Source organism: Bombina bombina, chromosome 5 (assembly GCF_027579735.1).
Source record: "Bombina bombina isolate aBomBom1 chromosome 5, aBomBom1.pri, whole genome shotgun sequence".
Taxonomy (NCBI): domain Eukaryota; kingdom Metazoa; phylum Chordata; class Amphibia; order Anura; family Bombinatoridae; genus Bombina; species Bombina bombina.
In genome coordinates this window covers 92327094-92339614 of record NC_069503.1, presented here as the reverse complement: position 1 = coordinate 92339614, position 12521 = coordinate 92327094, and the positions used below count along the sequence as shown (strand labels likewise).

The 12521-nt window shown below is 42.7% G+C and overlaps 1 protein-coding gene across 1 annotated transcript in view; it reads left to right on the top strand.

Moving 5' to 3' along the window:
• LOC128661348 (uncharacterized) overlaps positions 1-12521 on the top strand; it is a 605036-nt gene that overhangs the window by 87741 nt on the left and 504774 nt on the right. The window contains exon 8 of the mRNA XM_053715612.1: positions 3850-3957. Coding sequence (XP_053571587.1) covers positions 3850-3957 — 108 coding nt within the window. The remainder of the gene's footprint in view (positions 1-3849; positions 3958-12521) is intronic.

Here is a 12521-nt window from a genome sequence, read left to right as displayed (position 1 = left end):
ACAGGCTACATGTGAATGTATGTGTGTGATGTGTCTGAGGGATACAGGGTACAGGTGAGTGTATGTGTGTGATGTGTCTGAGGGATACAGGGTACAGGTGAGTGTATGTGTGTGATGTGTCTGAGGGATACAGGGCACAGGTGAGTGTACGTGTGTGATGTGTCTGAGGGATACAGGGTACAGGTGAGTGTATGTGTGTGACGTGTGTCTGAGGGATACAGGGTACAGGTGACTGTATGCATGTGATGTGTCTGAGGGATACAGGGTACAGGTGAGTGTATGTATGTGATGTGTCTGAGGGATACAGGGCACAGGTGAGTTTATGTGTGTGATGTGTCTGAGGGATACAGGGTACAGGTGAGTTTATGTATGTGATGTGTCTGAGGGATACAGGGCATATACATACATGCTCATATACTCATATTTACACACACAGTTATAAACCTACATACGTACATACATGTGTGTCTGAGGGATACAGGGCACAGGTGAGTGTATGTTTTTTATGTGTCTGTGGGATACAGGGCACAGGTGAGTGTATGTGTTTTATGTGTCTGTGGGATACAGGGCATAGGTGAGTGTATGTGTTTGATGTGTCTGAGGGATACAGGGCACAGGTGAGTTTATGTATTTGATGTGTCTGAGGGATACAGGGCACAGGTGAGTGTTTGTGTGTGATATGTCTGAGGGATACATGCTACAGGTGAGTGTATATATGTGATGTGTCTGAGGGATACAGGGCACAGGTGAGTGTATGTGTGTGTGATGTGTCTGAGGGATACAAGGCACAGGTGAGTGTACGTGTGTGATGTGTGTCTGAGGGATACAGGGGACAGGTGGGCGTACTGTGTGTGATGTGTCTGAGGGATACAGGGCACAGGTGAGTGTTTGTGTGTGATATGTCTGAGGGATACAGGGCACAGGTGAGTGTACGTGTGCAATGTGTCTGAGGGATACATGGTACAGGTGAGTTTATTTGTGTGGTATGTCTGATGGATACAGGACACAGGTGACTGTAGACTGTATTTATGTGATGTGTCTGAGGTATACAGGGCACAGGTGAGTGTATGTGTGTGATGTCTCTGAGGGATACAGGGCACAGTTGAGTGTATGTGTGTGATGTGTCTGAAGGATACAGGGCACAGGTGAGTGTACGTGTGTGATGTGTCTGAGGGATACAGGGCACAGGTGAGTGTATGTGTGTGATGTATCTGAGGGATACAGGGCACAGTTGAGTGTATGTATGTGATATGTCTGAGGGATACAGGGCACAGGTGAGTGTACGTGTGTGATGTGTCTGAGGGATACAGGGTACAGGTGAGTGTATGTATGTGATGTGTCTGAGGGATACAGGGTACAGGTGAGTTTATGTATGTGATGTGTCTGAGGGATACAGGGCATATACATACATGCTTATATACTCATATTTACACACACAGTTATACACCTACATACGTACATACATGTGTGTCTGAGGGATACAGGGCACAGGTGAGTGTATGTTTTTTATGTGTCTGTGGGATACAGGGCACAGGTGAGTGTATGTGTTTTATGTGTCTGTGGGATACAGAGCATAGGTGAGTGTATGTGTTTGATGTGTCTGAGGGATACAGGGCACAGGTGAGTTTATGTATGTGATGTGTCTGAGGATACAGGGCACAGGTGAGTGTTTGTGTGTGATATGTCTGAGGGATGCAGGGTACAGGTGAGTGTATGTGTGTGATGTGTCTGAGGGATACATGCTACAGGTGAGTGTATATATGTGATGTGTCTGAGGGATACAGGCTACAGGTGAGTGTATGTTTGTGATGTGTCTAAGGGATACAGGCTACATGTGAATGTATGTGTGTGATGTGTCTGAGGGATACAGGGTACAGGTGAGTGTATGTGTGTGATGTGTCTGAGGGATACAGGGTACAGGTGAGTGTATGTGTGTGATGTGTCTGAGGGATACAGGGCACAGGTGAGTTTACGTGTGTGATGTGTCTGAGGGATACAGGGTACAGGTGAGTTTATGTGTGTGATGTGTCTGAGGGATACAGGGTACAGGTGAGTTTATGTATGTGATGTGTCTGAGGGATACAGGGCATATACATACATGCTCATATACTCATATTTACACACACAGTTATACACCTACATACGTACATACATGTGTGTCTGAGGGATACAGGGTACAGGTGAGTGTATGTTTTTTATGTGTCTGTGGGATACAGGGCACAGGTGAGTGTATGTGTTTTATGTGTCTGTGGGATACAGGGCATAGGTGAGTGTATGTGTTTGATGTGTCTGAGGGATACAGGGCACAGGTGAGTTTATGTATGTGATGTGTCTGAGGGATACATGCTACAGGTGAGTGTATATATGTGATGTGTCTGAGGGATACAGGGCACAGGTGAGTGTATGTGTGTGTGATATGTCTGAGGGATACAAGGCACAGGTGAGTGTACGTGTGTGATGTGTGTCTGAGGGATACAGGGCACAGGTGGGCGTACTGTGTGTGATGTGTCTGAGGGATACAGGGCACAGGTGAGTGTTTGTGTGTGATATGTCTGAGGGATACAGGGCACAGGTGAGTGTATGTGTGCAATGTGTCTGAGGGATATATGGTACAGGTGAGTTTATTTGTGTGATATGTCTGATGGATATAGGACACAGGTGACTGTAGACTGTATTTATGTGATGTGTCTGAGGTATACAGGGCACAGGTGAGTGTATGTGTGTGATGTGTCTGAAGGATACAGGGCACAGGTGAGTGTACGTGTGTGATGTGTCTGAGGGATACAGGGCACAGGTGAGTGTATGTGTGTGATGTCTCTGAGGGATACAGGGCACAGTTGAGTGTATGTATGTGATATGTCTGAGGGATACAGGGCACAGGTGAGTGTATGTGTGTGATGTCTCTGAGGGATACAGGGCACAGTTGAGTGTATGTATGTGATATGTCTGAGGTATACAGGGCACAGGTGAGTGTACGTGTGCAATGTGTCTGAGGGATACAGGGCACAGGTGAGTGTACGTGTGTGATGTGTCTGAGGGATACAGGGCACAGGTGAGTGTATATCTGTGATGTGTCTGAGGGATACAGGGCACAGGTGAGTGTATGTGATGTGTCTGAGAGTTACAGGGCAGAGGTGAGTGAATGTATGTGACTTAGGGTTAGGTTTAGGGGTTTATAACTTTAGTATAGTGGCGGCGATGTTGGGAGTGGCAGATTAGTGGTTAATAACATTATGTAGGTGTCGGCAATGTTGGGGGCAGCAGATTAGGGATTAATAAGTATAATGTAGGTGTTGGGGGCGGCAGATTAGGGGTTAATAAGTATAATGTAGGTGTCGGCGATGTCGGGGTAGGCAGATTAGGGGTGTTTAGACTCTGGGTTTATGTTGGGGTGTTTGGTGTAAACATAACTTTTGTTTCCCCATAGGAATCAGTGGGGCTGCGTTACGGAGCTTTACGCTCTTTTATTGCAGGTGTTAGGCTTTTTTTAGCCGTCTCTCCCCATTGAAGTCTATGGGGAAATCGTGCACGAGCACGTAAAACCAGGTTACCGCAGCGCTGGTATTGGAGTGCGGTATGGAGCTCAATTTTGCTCTACGCTCACTTCTTGCCTGCTAACGCCGGGTTTATGAAAACCTGTAATAGCAGTGCTGTAGGGAGGTGAGCGGTGACAATAACTTGCAAGTTAGTACTGAGCCGCTCATAACACAAAACTTGTAATCTAGCCGATAGACTCAGGTGTATTTAACTTAAATTACACTGTTTTTCACATTTTGTTTTAAACTAACTTTTAAAAAGATACCATGTAAACAGTGATTAATTTATTTCTATTACTGTTTTGTTCCCCAGTTGTAAACGATGCTAAAATTTTATGTAAAACGGAACAAACAGAAGCTCAGTGGCTAGCAAATTTGCCAGAAGCTGCAAAGCAGGAAATATGTGACAATATAAATACAGGTAGGTGTACTAGTGTGACGTGTGTCTGAGGGATACAGGTTACAGGTGAGTGTATGTGTGTGATGTGTCTGAGGGATACAGGGCAATGGTGAGTGTACGCGTGTGATGTGTGTCTGAGGGATACAGGGCACAGGTGGGCGTACTGTGTGTGATGTGTCTAAGGGATACAGGGTACAGGTGAGTGTACTGTGTGTGATGTTCTGAGGGATACAGGGAACAGGTGAGTGTATGTATGTATGTGATGTGTCTGAGGGATAAATGGTACAGGTGAGTGTACGTGTGTGATGTGTCTGAGGGATACAGGGCACAGTTGACTGTATGTGTGTGATGTGTCTGAGAAATACAGGGCACAGTTGACTGTATGTGTGTGACGTGTCTGAGGGATACAGGGTAGCGGTGAGTTTATGTGTGTGATGTATCTGAGGGATACAGGGCACAGGTGAGTGTACGTGTGTAATGTGTATGTGTGTGATGTGTCTGAGGGATACAAGCTACAGGTGAGTATACATGTGTGACGTGTGTCTGAGGGATACAGGCTACAGGTGAGTGTACGTGTGCGATGTGTCTGAGGAATACAGGGCACAGTTGACTGTATGTGTGTGACGTGTCTGAGGGATACAGGGTAGCGGTGAGTTCATGTGTGTGATGTGTCTGAGAGATACAGGGTACAGGTGAGTGTACGTATGTGATGTGTCTGAGGAATACAGGGCACAGGTGAGTGTAGGTGTGTTATGTGTCTGATGGATACAGGGTACAGGTTAGTGTATGTGTGTGATGTGTATGAGGGATACAGGGTACAGGTGAGTGTACATGTGTGATTTGTCTGAAGGATACAGGGCACAGGTGAGTGTATGTATTTGATGTGTCTGAGGGTTACAGGGCAGAGATGAGTGAATGTAAGTGACTTAGGGTTAGGTTTAGGGTTTATATCTTTAGTATTGTGGCGGCGACGTTGGGGGCTGCAGATTAGGGGTTAATAAGTGTAGGTAGGTTGCGGCGACATTCAGAGCGGCAGATTAGGGGTTAATAACATTATGTTGGTGTCAGCAATGTTGAGGGCAGCAGATTAGGGGTTAATAAGTATAATGTAGGTGTTGGGGCAGCAGATTAGGGGTTAATAAGTATAATGTAGGTGTCAGCGATGTAGGGTGCGGCAGATTAGGGGTGTTTAGACTCAGGGTTTATGTTAGGGTGTTATGTGTAAACATAACTTTTGTTTCCCCATTGGAATCAATGGGGCTGCGTTACGGAGCTTTACACTCTTTTATTGCAGGTGTTAGGCTTTTTCTCTTGTAAGATGTATCGAGTCCACGGATTCATCCATACTTGTGGGATATTCTCCTTCCTTACAAGAAGTGGCAAAGAGAGCACCCAGAGCAGAGCTGTCTATATAGCTCCTCCCTTAGCTCCACCCCCAGTCATTCTCTTTGCCTACTCTAAGTACTAGGAAGGGTAAAGTGAGTTTGGTGTTAGTTTTTATTTTCTCAAGCAAAAGTTTGTTATTTTAAATGGTACCGGTGTGTATTATTCACTCTCTGTCAGAAAAGGGATGAATATTTCTGCAAGGAGGATGATGATCTTAGCACTTTGTAACTAAGATCCACTGCTGTTCTCACAAGGGCTGAAGAGTACAGGAAAACTTCAGTTTGGGGAACGGTTTGCATGCTAAGCTGCATTGAGGTATGTCAGTGGCGTCACTAGGGGGGGCCGGGGGGGGCGGGCCGCACCCGGGTGACACCCTCCAGGGGGTGACACCAAAAAAAAAAAAAAAAAATTTTTTTTTACATTTTATTGAAATTCAAAAAAATACAATGTTGAGATGCATAGATTTTTTTTTTATTAGAGGGGCTGGCATTTGTGAACATTGGTGGGACTGGGGAAGTTGTAGACACACAATTTTTTTGCCCCTTGAGCCAGTGCTGCAATTTCAACAAATAGTTTTCCCGGCTGCTTTTGCTTGTTTGTACTTTGCTTCTCCCCTGCCCAATTTCACTATGAATGTTGTGGGCGTGCCGTGGGGCTTGCAAAGTTGCGCTGCTAGCCTAAACCTGCCTGCCTATCTGTGCTCACTGCTCAGTGACATGTGGAGCAGTGGAGTCACTCACTGCTGTGCTGTCTCTCTAAACGGGAACTGGCAAATCATGAGGGGATGCCTGGCACCTGACCGCATGACTGTTTGACACTGTCTTTAAAGTGAAGGAGCCACGTATGATGCCCACCAGACCATTACGGTTACGGTACACTAAGTGCACACTGAACAGGTAGGAGGGCGGGCGGGGGTCTGGGGGTGGGCAGAGTGCAGAGGGGATTGGCCATAAGAAGCGGTAGGCACGCGGCCCGGGGCTGTGCACTGGCAGGCTTGGAACAGAGTCAGAGAGCAGAATTTTTATAGTTTGCGCCTAAACCTTTTCTTTAGTGATTTATTTTTAGAGTGCTCTGTTTATCTTTCATTTGATGCTCTGCTGAGCCAGGGAGCAGCTCTAGGCATGCGCTTTATAATTAATGCAGTGCAGTTTACATATTTTGTAAGTGTGTGTCTGAGTTTTTGTGTGTGTGTCTCAGTGTTTTTGTGTGTGTGTGTCTGAGTGTGTTTCCGAGTGTTTGTGTGTGCATCTGAGTATGTTTTTAAGTGTGTATGAGTGTTTGTATGTGTGTGTGCCTGTGTTTTTGTGTGTGTCTGCTTTCTGGGGGGGGGGTGACACCATAACTTACCGCACCGGGTGACACCAACCCTAGTGACGCCACTGAGGTATGTTCAGTCTATTTTTTTCTAGACAGACTGTGATAATTCTAGAAAAGGCTGGCAATGTCCCCATGAGGGAAGGGTAAGCTGTATTTAGACACATAGTAGGAATCCTAGCTTGCATAAAGGGCTCATTGGTTACTGGTGACACTGATAGGAAAAAACTTTTCTTTATTGAAAACATAACGTTTTTTGAGGGACTTTAAGGGGTCATTGTGGCTTATTTAGGGGTTATTAACCCACATGGCTAGTTTAGAAACACTCTGGTGTGTTTCTTTTAGGCCCCATAACATCGAATGAGGTGGGAGGGGCCTATTTTCGCGCCTCAGTTGCACAGTTTCTTTTACTCAGAGACATCCAACTGCTTCTCCAGAGGGTCCTGCTGTGTTTGAGGGCTTAAAAGAAGTTTTTTCCACCACAAATCTATCCTAAAGGGCAGGTAGGCGCCACAGCAGAGCTGTGGCAAGGTGCTGAACGTTTTTTTACCGGTTTTTGACGATTTGTCAATCCGGTTTTTACATTAAGGGGTTAATCGTTTATTTGTCTGGCTGTGCAAACTTACTAAAGCTTTATGATGCTACTGTAAACATTTCGTAAAGTTTACTGCTTTTTTACACTGTTTTGCAGAGTTTGTGCATCTTTTTTTCTCTTAAAGGCACAGTACTGTTTTTTTTCTAAGTATTATTTGCTTTGATTAAAGTGTTTTCCAAGCTTGCTTGTTTCATTACTAGCCTGTTTAACATGTCTGACATCAAGGAAAATCCTTGTTCAATGTGTTTAGAAGCCATTGTGGAACCTCTCTTAGAATGTGTCCCACTTGTACTGATATGTCTATAAATTATGAAGAGCATATTTTAGCACTTAAAAATATAGCAATAGATGATTCTCAGACAGAAGGAAATGAGGGTTTGCCATCTAGCTCTCCCCAAGTGTCACAACCAGTAACACCCTCACAAGTGACGCCAAGTACCCCTAGTGCGTCGAATTCATTTACTTTACAAGACATGGCCAAAGTTATGAATACAACCCTCACAGATGTTTTATCTAAACTGCCTGGTTTACAAGGAAAGCCTGACAGCTCTGGGTTAAGAACAAATGCTGAGCCGTCTGACGCTTTAGTAGCTGTATCCAATATACCCTCACAATGTTCTGAAGTAGGGGAAAGGGATTTGTTATCTGAGGGAGAAATTTCTGATTCAGGAAAGACGCTCCCTCAGACAGATTCTGATATGACGGCCTTTAAATTTAAGCTTGAACACCTCCGCTTATTGCTCAGGGAGGTATTAGCGACTCTAGATGATTGTGACCCTATAGTGGTCTGTCAGTATATTTATGAAAATCTAAGTAGTGCTCTCCAAATAATATATCGGCTTATGGCAGGGTTATAACACAATATATTTAATAATTATTCTTAAAAATAGAAACCCTTAACCAACATGCATCTACTAGAAACCATACAATTAATATAAATACCTGAATTCTTTTATTTAGTTAATATCCATGAACATTTTGAAATATATTTACAATACCAGAATATGACACAATTATTATATACGTTAAAACCGACTATTAAGATATGCTATACTTCTTACAAAGCCCAGAAAAATTTACCTTCACAAATCAGCCTTATTTACAAATAGCCTTTCATTCAGTTAACACAATGGGACTAAACTTTTAACATCCAAGCAATACAATCCTAAACAGTGCTTATAAACAATAGGATAATATATATATTATGCTATTTAACTGCAATTTATCCTAATACAATATTGATTTAAAACACCAGAACTTTCACAGATAAATCCTTTAGCCTACCAGATACAAATTTAAACAATACCTAGGCTTATGAAATATTAACTTGAAATACAAACTGCTTCTTTAAATCTTTCAACTGTACTTTAAACTGCAGTGACTTAGAATTTAACTAATAGTCTTACCAATAACCTTGAATATGTTACCAGGGTAAAGAGCAGTCGATATCCAATATTCCTTAATAGGAATTATTTTACCTCAGATCACCAATAAGTGTATATCGCAATCAATGGGAAAGGTAGATTAGCTTTGCTTGAGTAAATGGTATTTCACGCCCAGCAGGAACCAGTTACAAGTTTTAGCTTCAGCAGAAAATCTGTCCTTTCTCTATCCTGCATTCACCTTTTATTAGTTTTCCATAATGGGTAAATTATGGGTGGCCCTCCTTGTCTCTTCTGATAGGGTATTTTGAATACCTGATTGGATTGGCCCTTAACGGAGTTGAGCATGTTTACTATGGCAACGCATCTTTTGAAAGTTAAATTCCCTTAACTGTCCTACCGGTATTGGCCCTTAGGTGGCAGCAGACATCCAGGTAAAACAAATTCACCTTTAAAATTTCTAAGCATATTTAAACAAGTTAATTATTCTCATAAAATGGTTATTTAATCAGATCATACTCTCTGCATTAATCATATATAACCCCAATTATAGATGGGTAGTATTAGATTATTTTTTCAGATTATTCTGATACCAAATATGTTATATTATTAACATTGTATTATATTAAAGCAATTTAATACTGCTAATTATTAGCTTAAAATGTTAACAAGTACCAAAGTATCACAAAAGAGGGGGGATAAATAAAATAAATGTAATAAGATAGGATAAACACAAAAAATAAAAAATATATATATGTGGTGCCACTAATATATGTTAAACCATAAAAATTAATTAGTTAATATAGAGTTCATATAAGGATATGTACATTCTTCCTGGCACTCTTCAGTCTTCTGTCTTCAGTCTACGCTATGTGGCATATTTTCTCTTTTCTTCTGTTATGTGTGATCAGTCCACGGGTCATCATTACTTCTGGGATATAACTCCTCCCCAACAGGAAATGCAAGAGGATTCACCCAGCAGAGCTGCATATAGCTCCTCCCCTCTACGTCAGTCCCAGTCATTCTCTTGCACCCAACGACTAGATAGGATGTGTGAGAGGACTATGGTGATTATACTTAGTTTTTATGACTTCAATCAAAAGTTTGTTATTTTACAATAGCACCGGAGCGTGTTATTACTTCTCTGGCAGAGTTTGAGGAAGAATCTACCAGAGTTTTTTACTATGATTTTAACCGGAGTAGTTAAGATCATATTGCTGTTCTCGGCCATCTGAGGGAGGTAAAAGCTTCAGATCAGGGGACAGCGGGCAGATGAATCTGCATTGAGGTATGTAGCAGTTTTTATTTTCTGAATGGAATTGATGAGAAAATCCTGCCATACCGTTATAATGACATGTATGTATACACTTCAGTATTCTGGGGATGGTATTTCACCGGAACTACTCTGTTAAAAGTCACTAATCTTTTTAATACGTATTTATCATGTTAAACGTTTTTGCTGGAATGTAGAATCGTTTACATTTCTGAGGTACTGAGTGAATAAATATTTGGGCATTATTTTCCACTTGGCAGTTGTTTAGTTTTAATTATGACAGTTTCGTTTCTCTTCACTGCTGTGTGTGAGGGGGAGGGGCCGTTTTTGGCGCTCTTTGCTACGCATCAAAAAATTCCAGTCAGTTACTCTTATATTTCCTGCATGATCCGGCTCATCTCTGACAGATCTCAGGGGTCTTCAAACTTCTTTAGAGGGAGGTAGATTCTCTCAGCAGAGCTGTGAGAATTTTATATTGACTGTGAATAAAAACGTTGCTCTGTAATTTTTATGTCAAATTTAATTATTGTTATTTTTCTAATGGGAACAAACCTTTGCTAAAAGTTGTGTTGTTTAAAGTTTGATGCTATAACTATTTTTCAGTTCATTATTTCAACTGTCATTTAATCGTTTAGTACCTCTTTGAGGCACAGTACGTTTTTGTTAAAAAAGATTATAACCAAGTTGCAAGTTTATTGCTAGTGTGTTAAACATGTCTGACTCAGAGGAAGATATCTGTGTCATTTGTTCCAATGCCAAGGTGGAGCCCAATAGAAATTTATGTACTAACTGTATTGATGCTACTTTAAATAAAAGTCAATCTGTACAATTTGAACAAATTTCACCAAACAGCGAGGGGAGAGTTATGCCGACTAACTCGCCTCACGCGACAGTACCTGCATCTCCCGCCCGGGAGGTGCGTGATATTATGGCGCCTAGTACATCTGGGCGGCCATTACAGATAACATTACAAGATATGGCTACTGTTATGACTGAAGTTTTGTCTAAATTACCAGAACTAAGAGGCAAGCGTGATCACTCTGGGGTGAGAACAGAGTGCGCTGACAATACTAGGGCCATGTCTGATACTGCGTCACAGCTTGCAGAGCATGAGGACGGAGAGCTTCATTCTGTAGGTGACGGTTCTGATCCAAACAGATTGGATTCAGATATTTCAAATTTTAAATTTAAATTGGAGAACCTCCGTGTATTACTAGGGGAGGTCTTAGCAGCTCTCAATGATTGTAACACCGTTGCAATACCAGAGAAACTGTGTAGGTTGGATAAATACTTTGCGGTACCGGCGAGTACTGACGTTTTTCCTATACCTAAGAGACTAACTGAAATTGTTACTAAGGAGTGGGATAGACCCGGTGTGCCGTTCTCACCCCCTCCAATATTTAGAAAGATGTTTCCAATAGACACCACCACTCGGGACTTATGGCAAACGGTCCCTAAGGTGGAGGGAGCAGTTTCTACTTTAGCTAAGCGTACCACTATCCCGGTGGAGGATAGCTGTGCTTTTTCAGATCCAATGGATAAAAAATTAGAGGGTTACCTTAAGAAAATGTTTGTTCAACAAGGTTTTATATTGCAACCCCTTGCATGTATCGCGCCGATTACGGCTGCGGCAGCATTTTGGATTGAGTCTCTGGAAGAGAACCTTAGTTCATCTAGGCTAGACGACATTACGGACAGGCTTAGAGTCCTTAAACTAGCTAATTCATTCATTTCGGAGGCCGTAGTACATTTAACCAAACTTACGGCTAAGAACTCAGGATTCGCCATACAGGCACGTAGGGCGCTGTGGCTAAAATCCTGGTCAGCTGATGTTACTTCTAAGTCCAAATTACTTAATATACCTTTCAAGGGGCAGTCTTTATTTGGGCCCGGTTTGAAAGAAATTATCGCTGACATTACAGGAGGTAAGGGCCACGCCCTACCTCAAGACAAAGCCAAAGCTAAGGCTAGACAGTCTAATTTTCGTCCCTTTCGGAATTTCAAAACAGGAGCAGCATCAACCTCCACTGCACCAAAACAGGAGGGAGCTGTTGCTCGTTACAGGCAAGGCTGGAAGCCTAACCAGTCCTGGAACAAGAGCAAGCAGGCCAGGAAACCTGCTGCTGCCCCAAAGACAGCATGAACCGAGAGCCCCCGATCCGGGACCGGATCTAGTGGGGGGCAGACTTTCTCTCTTCGCCCAGGCCTGGGCAAGAGATGTTCAGGATCCCTGGGCGCTAGAGATCATTTCTCAGGGATACCTTCTAGACTTCAAATTATCTCCCCCAAGAGGGAGATTTCATCTGTCAAGGTTGTCAACAAACCAGATAAAGAAAGAAGCGTTTCTACGCTGTGTACAAGATCTGTTATTAATGGGAGTGATCCATCCGGTTCCGCGGTCGGAACAAGGACAAGGGTTCTACTCAAACCTGTTTGTGGTTCCCAAAAAAGAGGGAACTTTCAGGCCAATCTTAGATTTAAAGATTCTAAACAAATTCCTAAGAGTTCCATCGTTCAAAATGGAAACTATTCGGACAATCTTACCCATGATCCAAAAGGGTCAGTACATGACCACAGTGGATTTAAAAGATGCTTACCTTCACATACCGATTCACAAAGATCATCACCGGTATCT